The sequence below is a fragment of the Mauremys reevesii genome, linkage group 5, assembly GCF_016161935.1.
Source record: "Mauremys reevesii isolate NIE-2019 linkage group 5, ASM1616193v1, whole genome shotgun sequence".
NCBI lineage: Eukaryota > Metazoa > Chordata > Testudines > Geoemydidae > Mauremys > Mauremys reevesii.
Genome location: NC_052627.1, coordinates 137,950,434 through 137,966,695, shown reverse-complemented (window position 1 = coordinate 137,966,695; position 16,262 = coordinate 137,950,434). Strand labels below are relative to the sequence as shown.

Below are 16,262 nucleotides of genomic sequence, written 5' to 3'. Positions count from 1 at the left end.
GGCCCATCATTGGCTATTAGCCAGGATGGGCAGGGATGGTGTCCCTAGTCTCTTTGCCAGAAGCTGGGAATGGGCAACTGGGGATGGATTCCCTGTTCTGTTCATTGCACCTGGCACCGGTCACTGTCGGCAGACAGGACACTGGGGTAGATGGACCTTTGGTCTGACCCAGACTGGCCATTCTCACATTCTTATGTTTGGTTGTGCAGGTGTCATCTGAACAAGGGCCTGCTCCGGGGGTTGTTTATCCCCTTTGGTTTCAGTGCAATCCAGATGCCATGTGGCAGCTGTTCTGGATTGAACACATGAAAGGCGCCCAGGAAGGGTCAGGAGACAGGCAGGGAGACGGGGCTGACGGAAGTGGAGGGTGCGGCTGCAGGCAGCGGCAGCTACGCACCGAGCTCAGCTAGGCTCTCTGCTGCGACAAAGGAAAAGCTGGATATGAGTCAGCAGTGTGCCCTTGTTGCCAGGAAGACTAACGGCATTTTGGGCTGTATAAGTAGGAGCATTGCCAGCAGATCGAGGGACGTGATCATTCCCCTCTATTCGGCATTGGTGAGGCCTCATCTTGAGCACTGTGTCCAATTTTAGACCCCACACTACAAGAAGGATGTGGAAAAATTGGAGAGAGTCCAGCGGAGGGCAACAAAAATGATTAGGGGGCTGGAGCACATGACTTATGAGGAGAGGCTGAGGGAACTGGGATTGTTTAGTCTGCAGAAGAGAAGAGTGAGGGGGGATTTGATAGCTGCTTTCAACTCCCTGAAAGGGGGTTCCAAAGACGACGGTGTTACGGAGTCCCCGGGCGATGCTCTGGAACTGCTCCCCACAAAGCCAGTCAGGACTCTGGGGAGCCTCCTCTCCCATGGAGCAGACTGTCTGCAGGGCAAGAAGCTCACACGGCTTCACCTCCTGGGTCTCTTCTGGGAGCATGTAGCATATGCCCCTTTGTGCGCTTCCCACAGCGAGTCTGCCCAGGCAGGTGTGAGGAAGTGGGAATGTTCCGGCTGTGTGATGTGAATGCTGAGAGGGGAGTATTGACCTGGGAAGGGTGCAGGGGATTTGTGCTGGGACTGGCTGCACTGGGGAAGGGAGATACCTGAGACCCCAGGAGGGGGGTTGGAGGCCAGGTGACACCTCTGCCTGGGACACTGGACAAAGGACAGAGGCTGGGGGAGGAGCCGGGGGGAGGCTGAGTGAGAGGCTGGGGGGAGTTTCAGTTTGGGAGCTGGCTGGGAAATGGAGGGGAGCCCTGATGGGGCTTGGGCTTCCCAACGGGGCTGTGGCCTCCATGGGGCCCACAGATGGACCTGACTACAGGGGATCCTGTTGTCTGTACTGGCAAGACCTGTTTTGGACTCTGTTCCTGTCGTCTAAATAAACCTTCTGCTTTACTGGCTGGCTGAGAGTCATGGTGAATTGCAGGAAGCCGGGGGTGCCGGGCCCGGACTCCCCCACACTCGGTGACAGCAGGGTTCTGGGGAAGCCAGAGGGTCCTTCACACCCCCCCACTTTTCAGTTAGACGTGACTCTTAGCCAGCCAGTAAAACAGAGGTTTAGTTGCTAGGTGACAGAGTGTCTGGTTAGAAACTGAGGCACCCACACAGTATTCAGAGGAAACATTAAGAACAGCCCCATTTTGTCACATCTCTCCCCCCTTCGAGACCGAACTGAGCGAGGTCACTTCAGCCAGTGACCTGGGGAAGTTTGAACCCAGCAACGTTTCCATGGGTGCCCCAGCATCTCTCCCATTCCTTGGGGTGAGTTACACCAGGACAGTCCAGTTTCACCCCCTCCCGTGGGTCTGTTGTGCTTGATGGCGCTTGCAGGCTGCATGTGGGAAGGTTCATGAAGCCCGGGCCCTTGTGCCACCCCAATAGACCTGGGGTTTAAACTGGGATTGGGTCTTTTCCCAGCGCTCCAGTTTGGAGGGCTGCAATTTGGGCTCTCTTGGTTAACAGCCCCCAGCTTGACCTTGGCCACCCTCTGAACAGGTGTGTCTGTTCCCACCAGCTTGGCCTCAGCCCCTTGCATTTGACGCCGCCACGTCGGAGGAGAGTGGTCAGTATACACAGTAAAGCGCTGCCCAAAATGATACAGCTGCAGCTTTCCAAGGGCCTGCACCATGGCTGGGCTTTTTTTTTTTGAGGCCGCGTAGTTCTGCTTTTGGGGCAGCCGTTTTTTGCAGCTCCACTTCGTCACAGATGGATCTAGACTGTTCTGAGTGGTGGCAGATGACAGAACAAGGAGCAATGGTCTCAAGTTGCAGTGGGGGAGGTTTAGGTTGGATATTAGGAAACCCTATTTCACTAGGAGGGTGGTGAAGCACTGGAATGGGTTCCCTACGGAGGTGGTGGAATCTCCTTCCTTAGAGGTTTTTAAGATCAGGATTGATAAAGCCCAGGCTGGGATGATTTAGTTGGGGATTGGTCCTGCTTTGAGCAGGGGGTTGGACTAGATACCTCCTGAGGTCCCATCCAACCCTGATATTCTAGGATTCTATGAAAACATAACGAAAAATGTAGTGTGCACTGGGTGACAGAGCAGCTCCTCCCAGAATCTGTTTCAGGAAAGGCTGAGAACTGTAAACTCAGTACATTAGTGAGAGGCAGCTTCACCCTTTGGTTAGCGTGAGAGAAGCCACTTCTGCAATTTAAGGGGATTATCTGGGCATCTGAGTGTTGTCTGCTGGTTCCAGGAACCACACCCCATGGGGGAGCGGCACAAGGTAATGGCTGAGGCCCAGATCAGAGAGGGAGGGAGTGCGGCAGGCTGAGACTTTCAGGGAGAGGAGAATCTGACAGTCTTGCGTCTCCAAGCAGCTGCCGTTCACATTGGGGAGACCAAATCCAGAGCACACCGAGCACACTTACTTCTGTCCACACATAGATCCTGGGTCGAATGCAGCTCTAGTCTTCTCCCTTTAATGTGCAGGGGAGACACAGTCTTCTGGCTTTGCCCTGTGATTCGCCCCTTGGCTGCCTTGCAGGGAGGAGCCCAGCATCCTGGGGATGGGTTATCAGACAGGGATGCTGTAGAAAGGCCCTTCTGAGCACACTGCTGCTGTCAACCCCACTTTTCTCCTGCAAAGAATCATTTCCCCTCATTTATCTGCCTCATTGTATTCATATTTCATAAGTTGTTTAAGGTTCCTTCCGCACTTAGAAATACTCCTTTGGGCCTGGACTTCACAAGCCCTAAACGTCCCTCTCAAGAAATGCTTAGGCAGGGGGGAAATCCTGCTCCCAGATCTTTCTCACAGGACGCCTGCCTGGCACTAGTGTCACTCCTGATTTAGGGAGGGTCGCTTTTCTCATTCGAGTTCCGGTCGGTTCTGACCTTATTTGGCCTCATTCCGCTGTTGCTGTTAACCACAGTCGGGGAATAGGAGGCTGAGCAGTTATTGGATTTGAGGGGTGGAGTTTCTTCGGTCAATGGCATTTGAGCTGTAACTTTCCATGGATACGTTTCTTCTTCTCCTTCAAGGAAACCCTCCCCAGACATCGGTCCCTTGGCGGCACAGGACGCGGGGCATCGTCACTGCTGTCCTTCTCCTTCTGAGTCTGGCCCTGGCCACATCCCTCCTTGCTGTGATGCTTCTATGTAAGTTCAACTGCAGCTCCAAGCCCAACGTGTGCCAACTTCCATACAGGCCAGCTGGCTCGACTAGGCGGGGCACCTCCACATTCAGCCTGCCTGAGCAGGTTGACTGGCGGGGGGGACATATTTCAGCATGTTTCCAGTGTGTCCCTCCAAATAAATCTCCTACTCCAGGGAGTTTGAATGGAGCTGTAAGATCTTGCCCTGCTGATTTGATACTGGCACAAACTTTCTAAGTCTAACGATGGCCCAGCACTGGGACAGGTCACCGGGGGAGGCTGTGGAACCCCCATCACGGGAGGTTTTTAAGGACAGGCTAGACAACCACCTGTCAGGGATGGGCTGGGTGAACTTCATCCTGCCTGAGCATCACCTCAGGGACTTCAGATCACATGTGGCAGCACCACATGCTCAACCTGCGTCCTGAGGGTAACGCTGGGTCCGTTCCTGACCACATATCACCAGCACAAGCCTCAGCCCAAGGCGTCCTCATGGCACCATTGATATGCCCTATGGAGAGACCGGAAGGCCCAGTGGTTCGGGCGCTTGTCTGGGGCTCAGACTGCTGGGTTTAATTCCCTGCTCTGCCAAAGAGTCCCTGCCCTGGAGCCAGCGAACAGCTGAAAGCAGGGAGCTGGAATGGAGAGCTCTTGGAGGAGAGGGGAGACAAGCCCCTGTTCCTTAGGGGCAGTGAGTGGCAAAGATGACTGGTGCCTCCCCGTGCTGGGGGGACACGATCTAACACGTGACCGCCCCACATGTCTCCTCTGCCCAGCAACCCCCGTGCCCAGCCCAGGGCCACCATGCACTCCCTCCCCTGCCAGAGTTACCTGCGGGGGGCTCTGTTCTTCTCCCGCCGGGCCTCCCCCCAGCACATTCGGCTGCTCTCCCTGGCAGCCGGGCCCGGGCGAGGAGCAGGAGGGAGCCGCGTCTCATGAGGCTGAAGCCGGCCGCTCCAGGTCACTGCTCTGTGACATACACCAGGAGAGAGCCCCGAACGGGGCCTTGGCTGTGCCGGTGTCCCTCCTCGGGAGGGAAGCTGTCCAAGATTAAAATAAAAGACGTCATAGAGAACAGCATCACGCTCGGAACATGTTCCTTCTCTGCGCGTGGCTGGTCTCCAGCCGCAGTTCGGTTCGGTCGCTGACCTGCAGACGTGTGATTTCTAGATCTCCGGGCACAGAGCAAGCTGCAAGCGGTTGAAGAAGCGGCGCAGAAGCTCCAAGTCTCTCTGCAGCCTGACAACGCCTCGGACGCGTCAGCAAAGGGATCGGACAGTAAGTCGCAGGACGAGGGTCTTAGGCATCAGGGTGGGTCAGCTCCCCTCCCTTGGCCTGGAAGCTGAGCACTCTCATGCCTACAGGGATGGTGGGTGCCTGGCATCCTCCTGCTCCCCTCCATAGACTTCCCTGCCAGGTGGTCCCGTCCCCTGTCTAATGAGCAGCTGCTCTGCACCTTCCTCTGCCAGCGGAGGCTCTGTTCCCAGGGACGGGTCGCTGCTCCAGGCTCCCTCCTAGCTCCCTTCCTGGCAGTGGCAGGCTGGCTGCATCCGCCCCATGCTCCTGCGCAGGATGTCTAGTGGTCACCATCTTCCGTCCTTTCACTCTTGCTCCCTTCGCTCCCTAGTTTTCGCCTTGGCCCCTGTATTGTCAGGGTTGCATTGGCGGGAAAGACGGATGCAGCTCATGAGACACACAGGGCCGAATTCAGACCCTGGTGTAAGCAGGACGTCAGTGGAGCTGCACTCGTGGGTCTCCATTTGCCCCCCAGTCCCGGAGCCCTCCCTGTGCAGCTCCAATAATTTGGGTACCTGCCACAGTCCCATTGCTGGAGGCAGAGCGCCCCCTTGTGGCCACGTCTCACAACTGTCTGTCTGTCTGGCACAGGGCTGCACATACAAACCCGTCCAGGTATCAGGTTATTCAGCGTCCAGTCAGAAAATGGGCCTGAACTAAACCCCGGCACAGAACTCGCCTGAACGCTGGGCTGTTCAAAATCCCGGCCTGGAGCCTGGGGCCAGGGCTCAGGGCCATGGATGTTCTTGCAGCCCCAGCTCTGCCCCATGCTGCAGGGGACCCGCTCACAGCTCACAAGGGGGGAGCGATTGGGAAGAGGTGGCTGGGGAGATTGGGGGGACAGGGCTAGAATTCAGGAGAGCTGGGGTCAATTCCCAGCTCTGCTGCAAACTTCCTGTGTGATCTTGGGCACCTCTCCCTGCACCTCAGTTCCCCTGCACGAAAATCATCCTTTATTTCTCCCACCTCGGGTCTATTCTGACTGTGAGCTGTTGAGAGCAGGGACTGTCCCCTCCTGTCCGTACAGCGCCTGGCACACAGGGGCCTGCAGGTGCTGCTCTACTGCCAGTGCTGATAATCAAGTGTTCTGCATCTCCACTGACGTCGCGGTGACTTTCTTCTAGGTCTGCAGCTACTGGATGAAGCGCAGGCAGGAGTCCAGCTGCTGAAAGCCGAGCTGGGTAACGTCAGTGCAGCGTATGGAGAAATCCAGATCCGTCTGGACCACTTCAGTGCAGCATATGGAGAAATCCAGATCTGGCTGGACAACGGCAGTGCAGCGCGAGTAGCAGTGCAAGGTCACTGCAGTAAGTACTAGCTGCAGTGCTGGCTGGTGCCGTTTCTGCTGGTGCTGAGGATGAACGGAGGATTTCAGGCTCCCAGGCTGACAATGCAGCGACTTTCTCCAGCACGGAGTTCTCTTCCATTGAAAATCACCGGTGGCTGCACCTGTGCCCACACCGTGGTGATCGGTGTGGAGTTAAATTACACCCTAGGCCTCGTTAGCCTAATGGGAGCACCCAGCTATCAGCTCTTCTTAGACGCTCCAAACCTGTCAGGTCACAGGCAGAAAGTGACCCTGGCATTTCAGCGTATGGGGCGTTACTTTCAGAACCATCCCTGAGCCAGGGCCCCCGGCAGGTTGTTGGGGGAGGTGCCAAAGTGCAAGAGACCCAAGACCTCAACTTCTCATGATCACTGAAAATGTTTGATGCAGAACCCGGGGATGTTCCACCTTGGGCAGCTACATTCCCCCTCCTGAATTCCCCCTGCCAGCTCAGCTGCACAGTGAGTCTCCCCTTTCCCATTACAGCCGTGCTGCTCTGCACTGGGACCAGAGCCCAGATGCAGCTGCATTTCAGTGCTGGGGGAGTGACCCCGTGGTGTCTGCTTTCTGCAGTGCTCTGTGGGATCCATCATGTGGCCACAAAAGTTACTTATTGTGATGCTGGAGAATCAGGATTCAGAAGCTCCCTGGGCTGGGGGCAGCTGTAGGGCAGGGGAAATGCAGCACTAGGAACCCTGAGCTCCCTGCATGTGTCCCTGTGACTTTAGCCCGGGTGTCTCACCTCAGTCTCTGCTCCTAGGTGACATGCTGACAAAGGTCTCCAGGGGCTGGAGGTTTTTCAATGGGAACTTCTATTACTTTTCACAAGAAAGGAAGTCGTGGGATGAGGCCGAGCGGTTCTGTGTGTCTCAGGACTCGCACCTGACCTCTGTCTCCTCCCAGGGAGAACAGGTGAGTGCAGGAAGCTCCTAGGGGCTTGGATAATGGGTCAGTGCCTTGTTTCACACCAGAAGGAGGTGGGAGGTGGCAGCTGAGGTTGGAAACCATCAGAGAGGATGCCAAGCCTTGGTACCTGACTCAAGGGATTCACTCATCAGTTTAAAAGCAGAGATGGGGCAGAGGAACTGTGCCAGGATCTGGACTTCCCAGAGTCTGAGATGCTGGGGGAGGGGGATTTGGGGTCAGGCTCATTTCTGATTTTCCCTACTTCCAATGTAGCATTTCCTGCAAACCCAATGGCCTTTCCCAGTGAGGACCACTTTGATCCCTCTCCCCAGGCCTGAGCTCCTGCTGGACAATCTAGAAGCCTGTCTCTGGAAGGCTTGTGTGCAAGGGGCCATGCACCTCTCAGAGACTCCTCGCTCCCCACGTGCCCACTGCAGCCCTCACCCCAGGCCTTTGCAGCACGTTCGGAGGAGGAAAATCCCACCCTCCAGCAGGGCCAGACTTTGCACCCAGTTCTCTGCTCTGAGCTTTGCCTCCTGCAAGGGCAGGGGGCTGGTGTGAACTCTGAGGTGCCCGTCAGTACCTGCCGCAGCCCAGCCCTGAGGGGGCCGTGGGGGGAGTGTTCTGAGACAGGTCCCTGCTGTTAGCCCCAGGCAGATACAGATGTAGACGCAGTCACAGAGCTGCTCCAGGGCTCCCTCAGGGCCTCCCAGCTAGTCACTGTCAGCGTTGGGGGCAGGACACCGCGTCTCCCGCTGCCCAGTGCCCTGCTCACACCACCACACGCCCTTTCCTCTCCCCCAAAATCTGTTCAGCCCAGGCAGCTGCGGCTGCATCCTGCAGCCTCTCTTGGGTGACCTGCACATGCTGCAAACTGTGTTGTGCAGGAGTTTCTCTCCAACGAGACCAAGGGACAAGATCACTGGATTGGACTCACCGACCGGGAGACAGAAGGCAGCTGGCGCTGGGTGGATGGCACAGAATACAAAGCAGACGCAAGCAGGGGGTGAGTAAAGCTTGCGAGATGTGATTATTTATTACACGTTTGGTCACAAGCTCTGTCGGGCAGCGTCTGTACGGCCCCTGGTGTCTCTGCAGCACCCAGCACAGTGGGCCCGATCCTGAGGGAGGCCCCCGGGCGCTGCCACGACGGCAGTGAATCCTCTCAGGAATTTCTGCTAATGCCCCTTTGCTTAGAGCAGGAGCCTCAACACGGAGTGTGTGTTCAGTGCCCACTGAGACCCAGGGCCAGAGCCTCCCCTGGGTAACTCGGCATTGACTTGAATGAACCACAGGGATTTATACCAGCTGAGGATCTGGCCCCAAGTCGACTCAGTGCAGCCAGGGGAGTCTGGAGTGAGCGGCAGGTTCCCGCTCCCCTTGGGATTGCGCTGCGCTCTCCCCTCGGTCAGGCTGGGCACGGGGAGGCTGTGGGGCCGGGGCCATGGCCGGAGCCAGCTGCAGTCGGTGCAGTGACCTCAGGGGGCTGTGGGCGAGGCCCATAAGCAGGTCCAGGGAGGAGTTAATGACTGGCCCCCGCTGCCCTCTCTCCCCGTTCTTGCGTTCCCATCCCGGTGGTGCCTGGGACGTGCTGTGCCACCTGCTCTGGTTCTGGGCACTGAGATCCGAGTTGCTGCTGCTCAGCATTTGGAGTCACACACTGACTTTGGCTCTTTGCTGGCCTGTCAGGCGCCGGGCAGGTGCTACCCCCGGCCGTCAGAAGCCCTTCGTTACCATGGCCACAAGAGCTGTGGAGAACTCTGAGGGGTGGCCGGGGGGTGCGTCGCTTCACCGCGTCATTGCTGGGTGTCTTGGTCCCCTGCCAACAACAGAGTCCACAGAGCAGAACTGAGCTCAGGAATTGGCTGTGGTTCTCCAGTGAGACATTAACACTCTGATCTGTAGGTTCTGGGCGGAGAATCAGCCAGACAACTACCATCAGGGGATTGGAGGCAGAGAAGACTGTGTTAAGATACGCCCAAGGAAGCTGAATACGTGGAATGATGCCAACTGCTCTCTGCCTTCTAGGTGGATTTGTAAGCAGGCCCATGGACAGGCTGGGCTGTGACATGCAGGTCTCAGAACCTCAGAAAGCGCCTTAATTTCCAAGCTATGCAGCATGTTTTCTAGCCACCTGCCGATGAGGAGCCCTGTACACTGGAGGGGGCTGCATAGGATGTGCATCGCAGGGACGCTTTGTCTTGCTGTGATATTTCTGGCTGTAGCAGAGAGACCTGCCTTTATGCCGCTCAGTGTGGCTGGCTCTGTAATTTGTATGTTTCCAGGTCTGTCACTGGATCATGGAGTTATTGTTTCATAATCACCCTATAAATGATTTGCTTGACTTGAATTTCTAATTTTGGCACCTTTTGATCAGATGTTATGATGTTGTCAGAACCATCGATATATCCATTTAAAACGTCTAATTAAATGTGCTAAGCAAGGGATGTCTCAAAATATGTTTGCGCCACCGATGAGATAAATTCAGGCTCAGCTGGGAGACCGGCTTCAACAGCTGTTCGAATTCTCCTATCCCTGCCTCGCTGTGCCATGTATCAAAACGTGTCTGTCCCTTCCAACCCAACAGGAGCAGTCCCTCCCAAAACTGTCACGTCCTTGGAAGGGCCCAATCGGTTGTATTTCTGCATCTCAGGCTGCTCTTCCTTCAAAGACGTGGAATATTTATTTCCAAGGGCATTTATTACTGGGAGAAAGAAGACAGCCCTGAGGATTGATGTCTTCAGCAAGTAACTCTGCCGATGGACCTTTACCAACACCCTCCCTCCTCACTGGGGATGGGGGTAGCTCCATCTCTGAGACCCACTCAGTTCTTAACCAATAAGCTACCAATAATGGTGGTGGTTTGGGGGCATCTCTCTACCGGGACCACAGGATTCTTTTCACAGAAGATGATGAACAGCAACCAGCTGTCAACAACCTTCAGCCATTACCAGCTCTAGTCAGATACCACTTGCCCAAGGCAGCCTGGCCCTGGGTGAGTCGTGCTGCTATTGGTAATGCGTGTTACGTAGATTCCAGGGCTAGAAGGGACCATTGTGATCATCTAGTCTGTCCTCCTGTATAATACCAGCCAGAGACTGTCACCCAGTGACCCATCCATAGAGCCCATAGCTTGTGGTTGAGCTACAGCACGAATTCTAAAAAGCCATCCAATCTTGATTTAAAGATGTCAAGAGATGGAGAATCCACCACATTCCTCAGTAAGTTGTTCCAATAGTTAATTGCTTCTCCATATTCATCATTAACTAAGCTCTGAGATGACAGACAGGGGGTCGGAGTTCTTTAAAATACTCACATATTTTTGCTATTGTGTCCATATTAAAGTAAAACAGAACAGCAAGTGAAGTAGACAGCACAGGTACCAAAAGCTGCCCAATAAACAGAGAATTGCCCATTTCAGACACTTCTGAAAGGAAAAAAAGTTATTCTAAATTGGGCTGACCCTCAACCCAGCTATTCAGAACCTGCCCAGAACCTGCCCCAATAGCCAGAAGGCCATTAAAAGCTTCCCCATGATTTTTGAAAGGGACAGTGTCATGACACACTTCTTAAGGCTGCAATCCTTATGCCAGGCTGCAATTAGATGGGGAAAAGAATCCTGAGCTGGGTTTATACACTGGGGTCTGACACTGGTCTCTCATACACAGGAGTAACTCAAGCCAATTGAATGAGACTGATGTGAGAACAGAACCCAGCCTTTGCTTTTCAAAGCAATAGCTCAGTTCCAAAGCCAGCATGACTGTGTCTTGACAGCAGAGTGGGTCTTCTGCATCCCTGGGAAATTCTTCTTCCTTGAGGATTTTGAGTCGGGTGACGATATTTCCCGGATAAAAGAATGTTATTGTCTCAGTGAAGAATCAAAGCCACTTTCTGAGCTCGGTTCTGCTGCACAGATTCTGTTGTGAGCAGGGGACCAAGATCCCCAGAAACGTTGTGGCAAAATGTTCTGCCCGTTTATCTCCCCATTGCAGAGCTCGCTGGGATGAAATTCAATAGTGCAAATGCAAGGTCATGCATTTAGGGACTAACAACAACATTAATCCCCATCTTCTCCAATTTGACTAATAATTCCTTATGTGGAACTGTTTCAAATGCCACTGAAATCCAGATAGATGAGATCTGCTGCATTTCCTTTGTCTAAAAAATCACTTAGCGTCTCAAAGAAAGAGATCAGGTTGGTTTGGCAACATCTACCTTTTGTAAAACCGTGTTGTATTTTATCCCAATTACTGTTTACTTCTGTCTTTCCAAATTTGTTCTAAAACCATGTATCCAATTGAGGTCAGACTAACAGGCCTGTAGTTTCCTGAGTCACTTTTTCCCATTTCTTAAAATCTCCACCTCATCCTCCATGTTTGGCAGTTCCACTCCTTCCTTCCTTCTTTCCTTTTTGTTTATATGGCTAAAGAACTGTTTACTGTTGGTTTTAATTTCCTTTGCAAGGTCCAATGTGCTTGGCTATTGACAGTTCACGTTATCCCTGCACTTTCTGATCTCCAAGACGTGGCTTTTCTTCCTGATCCATCCCATCTTCCATTCCTTGTAGGATTTCTGCTGTCTCCTAATCACCTGTGTGAGACGCTTGTTCATCCAGCCTGATCCGCAACCCTTCCTTAGGAAGTTTTTCCCCTTGCTTGGGATGCAGGCGTCACAGAGCTTCTGGAACTTGGACTAAAGTAATTCCAAGCCTCCCCCACTTTCAGATCCTTGAGTTCTTCAGCTCAGTCCATTCCCCTAGTTAATTGCCTTAATATTTTAAAGTTTCCCATTTTGAAATCAAGGCCCCTAGTTGCAGACCTAGTTTTGTTTATCCTTCCATTTAGTTGAAATTGAAGTAGCTCACGATCACGCAGGGCCGCTCAGAGGTGGGGGCAAGTGGGGTAATTTGCCCCAGGCCCCGGGATCCGCAGGGGCCCCCACGAGAATGGCCCAGTCTCAGCCCGACCCGACCCCGGCTCACCCATCTCCTGGACCCGCAGCGCATCCAGGAGCTTCTGGACAGCTGCAGCGTGGCTCCGGCAGGGCCCCTGGGCTCCGCCCCGCTCAAAGCCACGTGGTCAGGGGGCGGGGCTGAGAGCTCCAGCGGGGCCTGAGCTCTCTCCGCTGGGCCTGGATCTCGCAGCCCCGCCCCCTGACCACGTGGTTCTGAGCGGGGTGGAGCTCAGGCCCCGCCGGAGCCACACTAGCGCTGTCGAGGGAAGCTCCTGGATACGCTGAGGCTCCGGGTGAGGGGGGAGCCAGGAGTAAGGGGCCGGGGCCGGAGGGCTTGGCTAAGGGGCAGGGAGTCTCTTAAAGTCATGGAGTCCCAGGGACAGTCCGGGGACTGGGTGGGGGCAGAGGTGGGCGGGGGGCGGTCAGGGGACAGGGAATGGGTGGGGTTGGATCATGGGCGTTCCGAGGGTCTGTCAGGACTCAACGGAGAGGAGGGGTGGATCGGGGTCGGGGCAGTCAGGGGACAGGGAGCAGGGGTGGGGTCCCGGGGTGGTGGTTGGGCGTGGGTCTCTGGGGGCTGGTGAGGGGACAAGGAGCAGGATGGGTCGGGGATTCTGAGGGGGGTGGGCAGTCGGGGAGCAGGAAGTGGGTGGGGGTCAGATAGGGGGCAGGGCCAGGCTGTTTGGGAGGCACAGCCTTCCCTACCCTAAAGCTCATTCAGCAGTTTGAGGCTTGCAGAAGAGCCAAGCTGTTAGCTTTTCCATTAGGGCTACCATCCCTTTTGATTCTCAAATGCCAAATTATAGTCTACATGTAATTTCAGTGCCATAGGGAGATTCATGTCAGGGGAGGGGAGCTTCATTTAAAATTAGCCACCGGGGGGAAGGATCACATGAGAAGAGCAATATCCTTCCCAACCCTACCAAGGGAGATCCCCCTCCCCTGCATTCCCTGAGGCTTCAGAGGGGTTAATTCAGTGGTTCTCAAACTTTTGTCCTGGTGACCCCTTTCACATAGCAAACCTCTGAGTGTGACCCCGCCCCCTTATAAATTAAAAACACTTTTTTATATATTTAACACTATTATAAATGCTGGAGGCAAAGCGGGATTTGAGGTGGAGGCTGACAGCTCACGACCCCCAGTAATAACCTCGTGACCCCCTGAGGGGTCCTGACCTCCAGTTTGAGAACCCCTGGATTAATTTAATTTTAGCACCCTGTGTCCATTCACATGCATGTGCTATTTTGAACATTTCAGTTTTCACAACATAGGCTCATCCCAGATTCTGGAACAAGCTCAAATGCTCAGTTCGTGGAGTATGTACATAGTCTATACTAAAGACAAACCCACAGTAACCGTCTCCAGTTTGTGAGGGACCCCATGGAGCCAGTCTCTAGGAAACAGATAAATGCATGGAGGTTAAGTCCATTAATGGCTATTAGCCAGGATGGGTAAGGAATGGTGTCCCTAGCCTCTGTTTGTCAGAGGATGGAGACGGATGGCAGGGGAGAGATCACTTGATCATTGCCTGTTAGGTTCACTCCCTCTGGGGCACTTGGCATTGGCCATTGTCGGTAGACAGGATACTGGGCTGGATGGACCTTTGGTTTGACCCAGTATGGCTGTTCTTATGTTCTAAGCTAAATGAACCCAAAGTTATGGAGACAGATATGAGTCAAGGAAGCCAGCAGAGTATCAGAAACCTGGAAAAATCTCGGACTGGATGGGCTCAGGCGTTTGGTCACAAGCTGAGGTGGTTCAAAAGTTTTGGATTTTTTTAAGCTGAATTTTTTTATTGTTTCTTTAAACAATCAAACACAACAAGCAGCAAATATTTGGCCACACAATTCTGAAACCCCAAACCATAGTCAGGTTTTGGCAGACTAATTTCAGCTTTTCAATTAAAAAAACCACAACAAATTTGGAAGGAAAGCAGACATTGTCCGTGATTTTTTCCTGCTTTTTAAAAACCCCTAGTTTTCGATCCAGAAAAAGTTTTGACGGAAAATATTTGTCCAACCCTTTTAATGAGCTTTAGTGCCTTTTAGCACTAGCTGATCCTGAGAACCAGTCATACCTTGTAAAGAAGTTCTCAAAACTGGGTTTGTGCCGAGATGCAGAAGGTTTATTTTTCCCAGGGCTGCCTGTGGGTGCGGAGCAAGTGGGGCAATTTGTGCTGGGCCCCGCAGGGGCCCCTACGAGAATATCGTATTGTCTAGTGTTGCAAATTTTTTTATGGAAGTGGCCCCCAAAATTGCTTTGCCCCAGGCCCCCTGAATCCTGTGGGCAGCCCTGGTTAGAGTGAGAGAAGCCACTTCTGCAATGTAAGGGGATTATCTTATAATTTGTTGTCTGCTGGTTCCAGGAACCACACCCCATGGGGGAGCGGCACAAGGTAATGGCTGAGGCCCAGATCAGACAGGGAGGGGGTGCAGCAGGCTGAGACTATGAGGGAGAGGAGAATCTGACAGTCTTGCATCTCCAAGCAGCTGCCATTCACCCTGGGAAGACCAAATCCAGAGCCCACCGAGCACACTTACTTCTGTCTACACATAGATCCTGGCTCGAATGCAGCTCTCGTCTTCTCCCTTTAATGTGCAGGGGAGACACAGTCTTCTGGCTTTGCCCTGTGATTCGCCCCTTGGCTGCCTTGCAGGGGGGAGCCCAGCATCCTGGGGATGGGTTATCAGACAGGGATGCTGTAGAAAGGCCCTTCTGAGCATGGGCGGCAGGTTACATACACCTGTGGTGCCCGGGCTCCAGGAACACTCAGGGCCCGGTGCCCTGCTCCAGCAATATGTGGAGCTGGGTCTCTCCCCTGGCCCTGCCTGGATCGGGCCCCGGTCCCCGCGGGCCTCATCCCCCACCCCGCCACGTCCTTGGCTGGCGCAGGTCTCAGCCCCCTCCTACCACCCCTCCCCCTGCGTGTCCCCCCCCCGCCGCGCCGCGTCGCGTCCCTGCCTGACAAAAAACAGCGCGCGCCTCTCCCCTGCCTGCTCTGTGCTGCCGGAGATCGGCTCCCGGCAGAACTGCTGTCTGCTGCCGCAGGGTCCTAGCGCCTGCCCTCCACTATTGGCAAGGCAGGCTGCCCTTACCCTGCCCTTCCACCCTCGCCCTGAGCCTCCCCAAAGCCCCAAACCCTCATCCCCAGCCAGAGCCCTCATCCCCCCGCACCCTAATCCTCAGCCCCAGCCAGAGCCCTCATCCCCCCGCACCCTAATCCTCAGCCCCAGCCCTGAGGCCCCCTGCAGCATGAACCCCTCATCCTCAGCCCCACAGCCCTCACCCCTGCACTCCCTCCTATCCCCAAACTCCCTCCCAGAGCCTGCACCCCTCACCCCTTCCTATGCCCCCACCCCCAGCCCAGAGCCTGCACCCAAACACCGTCCCAAAGCCTGCACCCCTCACCCCCTCCTGCACCCCCACCCCCGTCCCCAGCCCGGAGCCTGCACTCAGCACCCAAACTCCATCCCAAAGCCTGCACCCTGCACCACTCCTGCACCGTAATCCCCAGACCAGGATCTGCACCCCAGACCTCCCCCACCCCGAGCCCCCTTTCAGAGCCTTAGGCAGGTGGGGGCGGAGTTTGTGGGGGCGGAGTTGGGGGGCGGGTTCTGGGCACCACCAAAATTTCTAAAAACTTGCCACCCATGCTTCTGAGCACACTGCTGCTGTCAGCCCCACTTTTCTCCTGCACAGAATCATTTCCCCTCATTTCACTGCCTCGTTGAGTTCATATTTCATAAGTTGTTTCAGGTTCCTTTTCTCATTTAAAAATACTCCTTTGGGCCTGGACTTCACAAGCCCTAAATGTCCCTCTGAAGAAATGCTTAGGCAGGGGGGAAATCCTGCTCCCAGATCTCTCTCACAGGACGCCTGCCTGGCACTAGAGTCACTCCTGATTTAGGGAGGGTCGCTTTTCACATTCGAGTTCCGGTCAGTTCTGACCTTATTTGGCTTCATTCCGCTGTTGCTGTTAACCACAGTCAGGGAATAGGAGGCTGAGCAGGTATTGGATTTCGGGGGTGGAGTTTCCTTGGTCAGTGGTATTTGAGCTGTAACTTTCCATGGATACGTTTCTTCTTCTCCTTCAAGGAAACCTTCCCGAGACATTGGTCCCTTAGTGGCACAGGGCGTGGAGCATCGTCACTGCTGTCCTTCTCCTCCTGAGTCTGGCCCTG

The 16,262-nt window shown here is 54.5% G+C and overlaps 1 protein-coding gene across 2 annotated transcripts in view; it reads left to right on the top strand.

The window, feature by feature from the left end:
- LOC120406477 (C-type lectin domain family 4 member F-like) overlaps positions 1-9,285 on the top strand; it is a 331,059-nt gene extending 321,774 nt beyond the window's left edge. For both annotated transcript variants that reach the window (XM_039541365.1, XM_039541364.1), the window contains 6 exons: positions 3,487-3,603; positions 4,770-4,877; positions 6,020-6,202; positions 6,983-7,134; positions 8,016-8,134; positions 9,034-9,285. In XM_039541365.1, coding sequence (XP_039397299.1) covers positions 3,487-3,603; positions 4,770-4,877; positions 6,020-6,202; positions 6,983-7,134; positions 8,016-8,134; positions 9,034-9,196 — 842 coding nt within the window. In that variant the 3' untranslated portion in view covers positions 9,197-9,285. The remainder of the gene's footprint in view (positions 1-3,486; positions 3,604-4,769; positions 4,878-6,019; positions 6,203-6,982; positions 7,135-8,015; positions 8,135-9,033) is intronic.
- Positions 9,286-16,262: the final 6,977 nt, after the last annotated feature.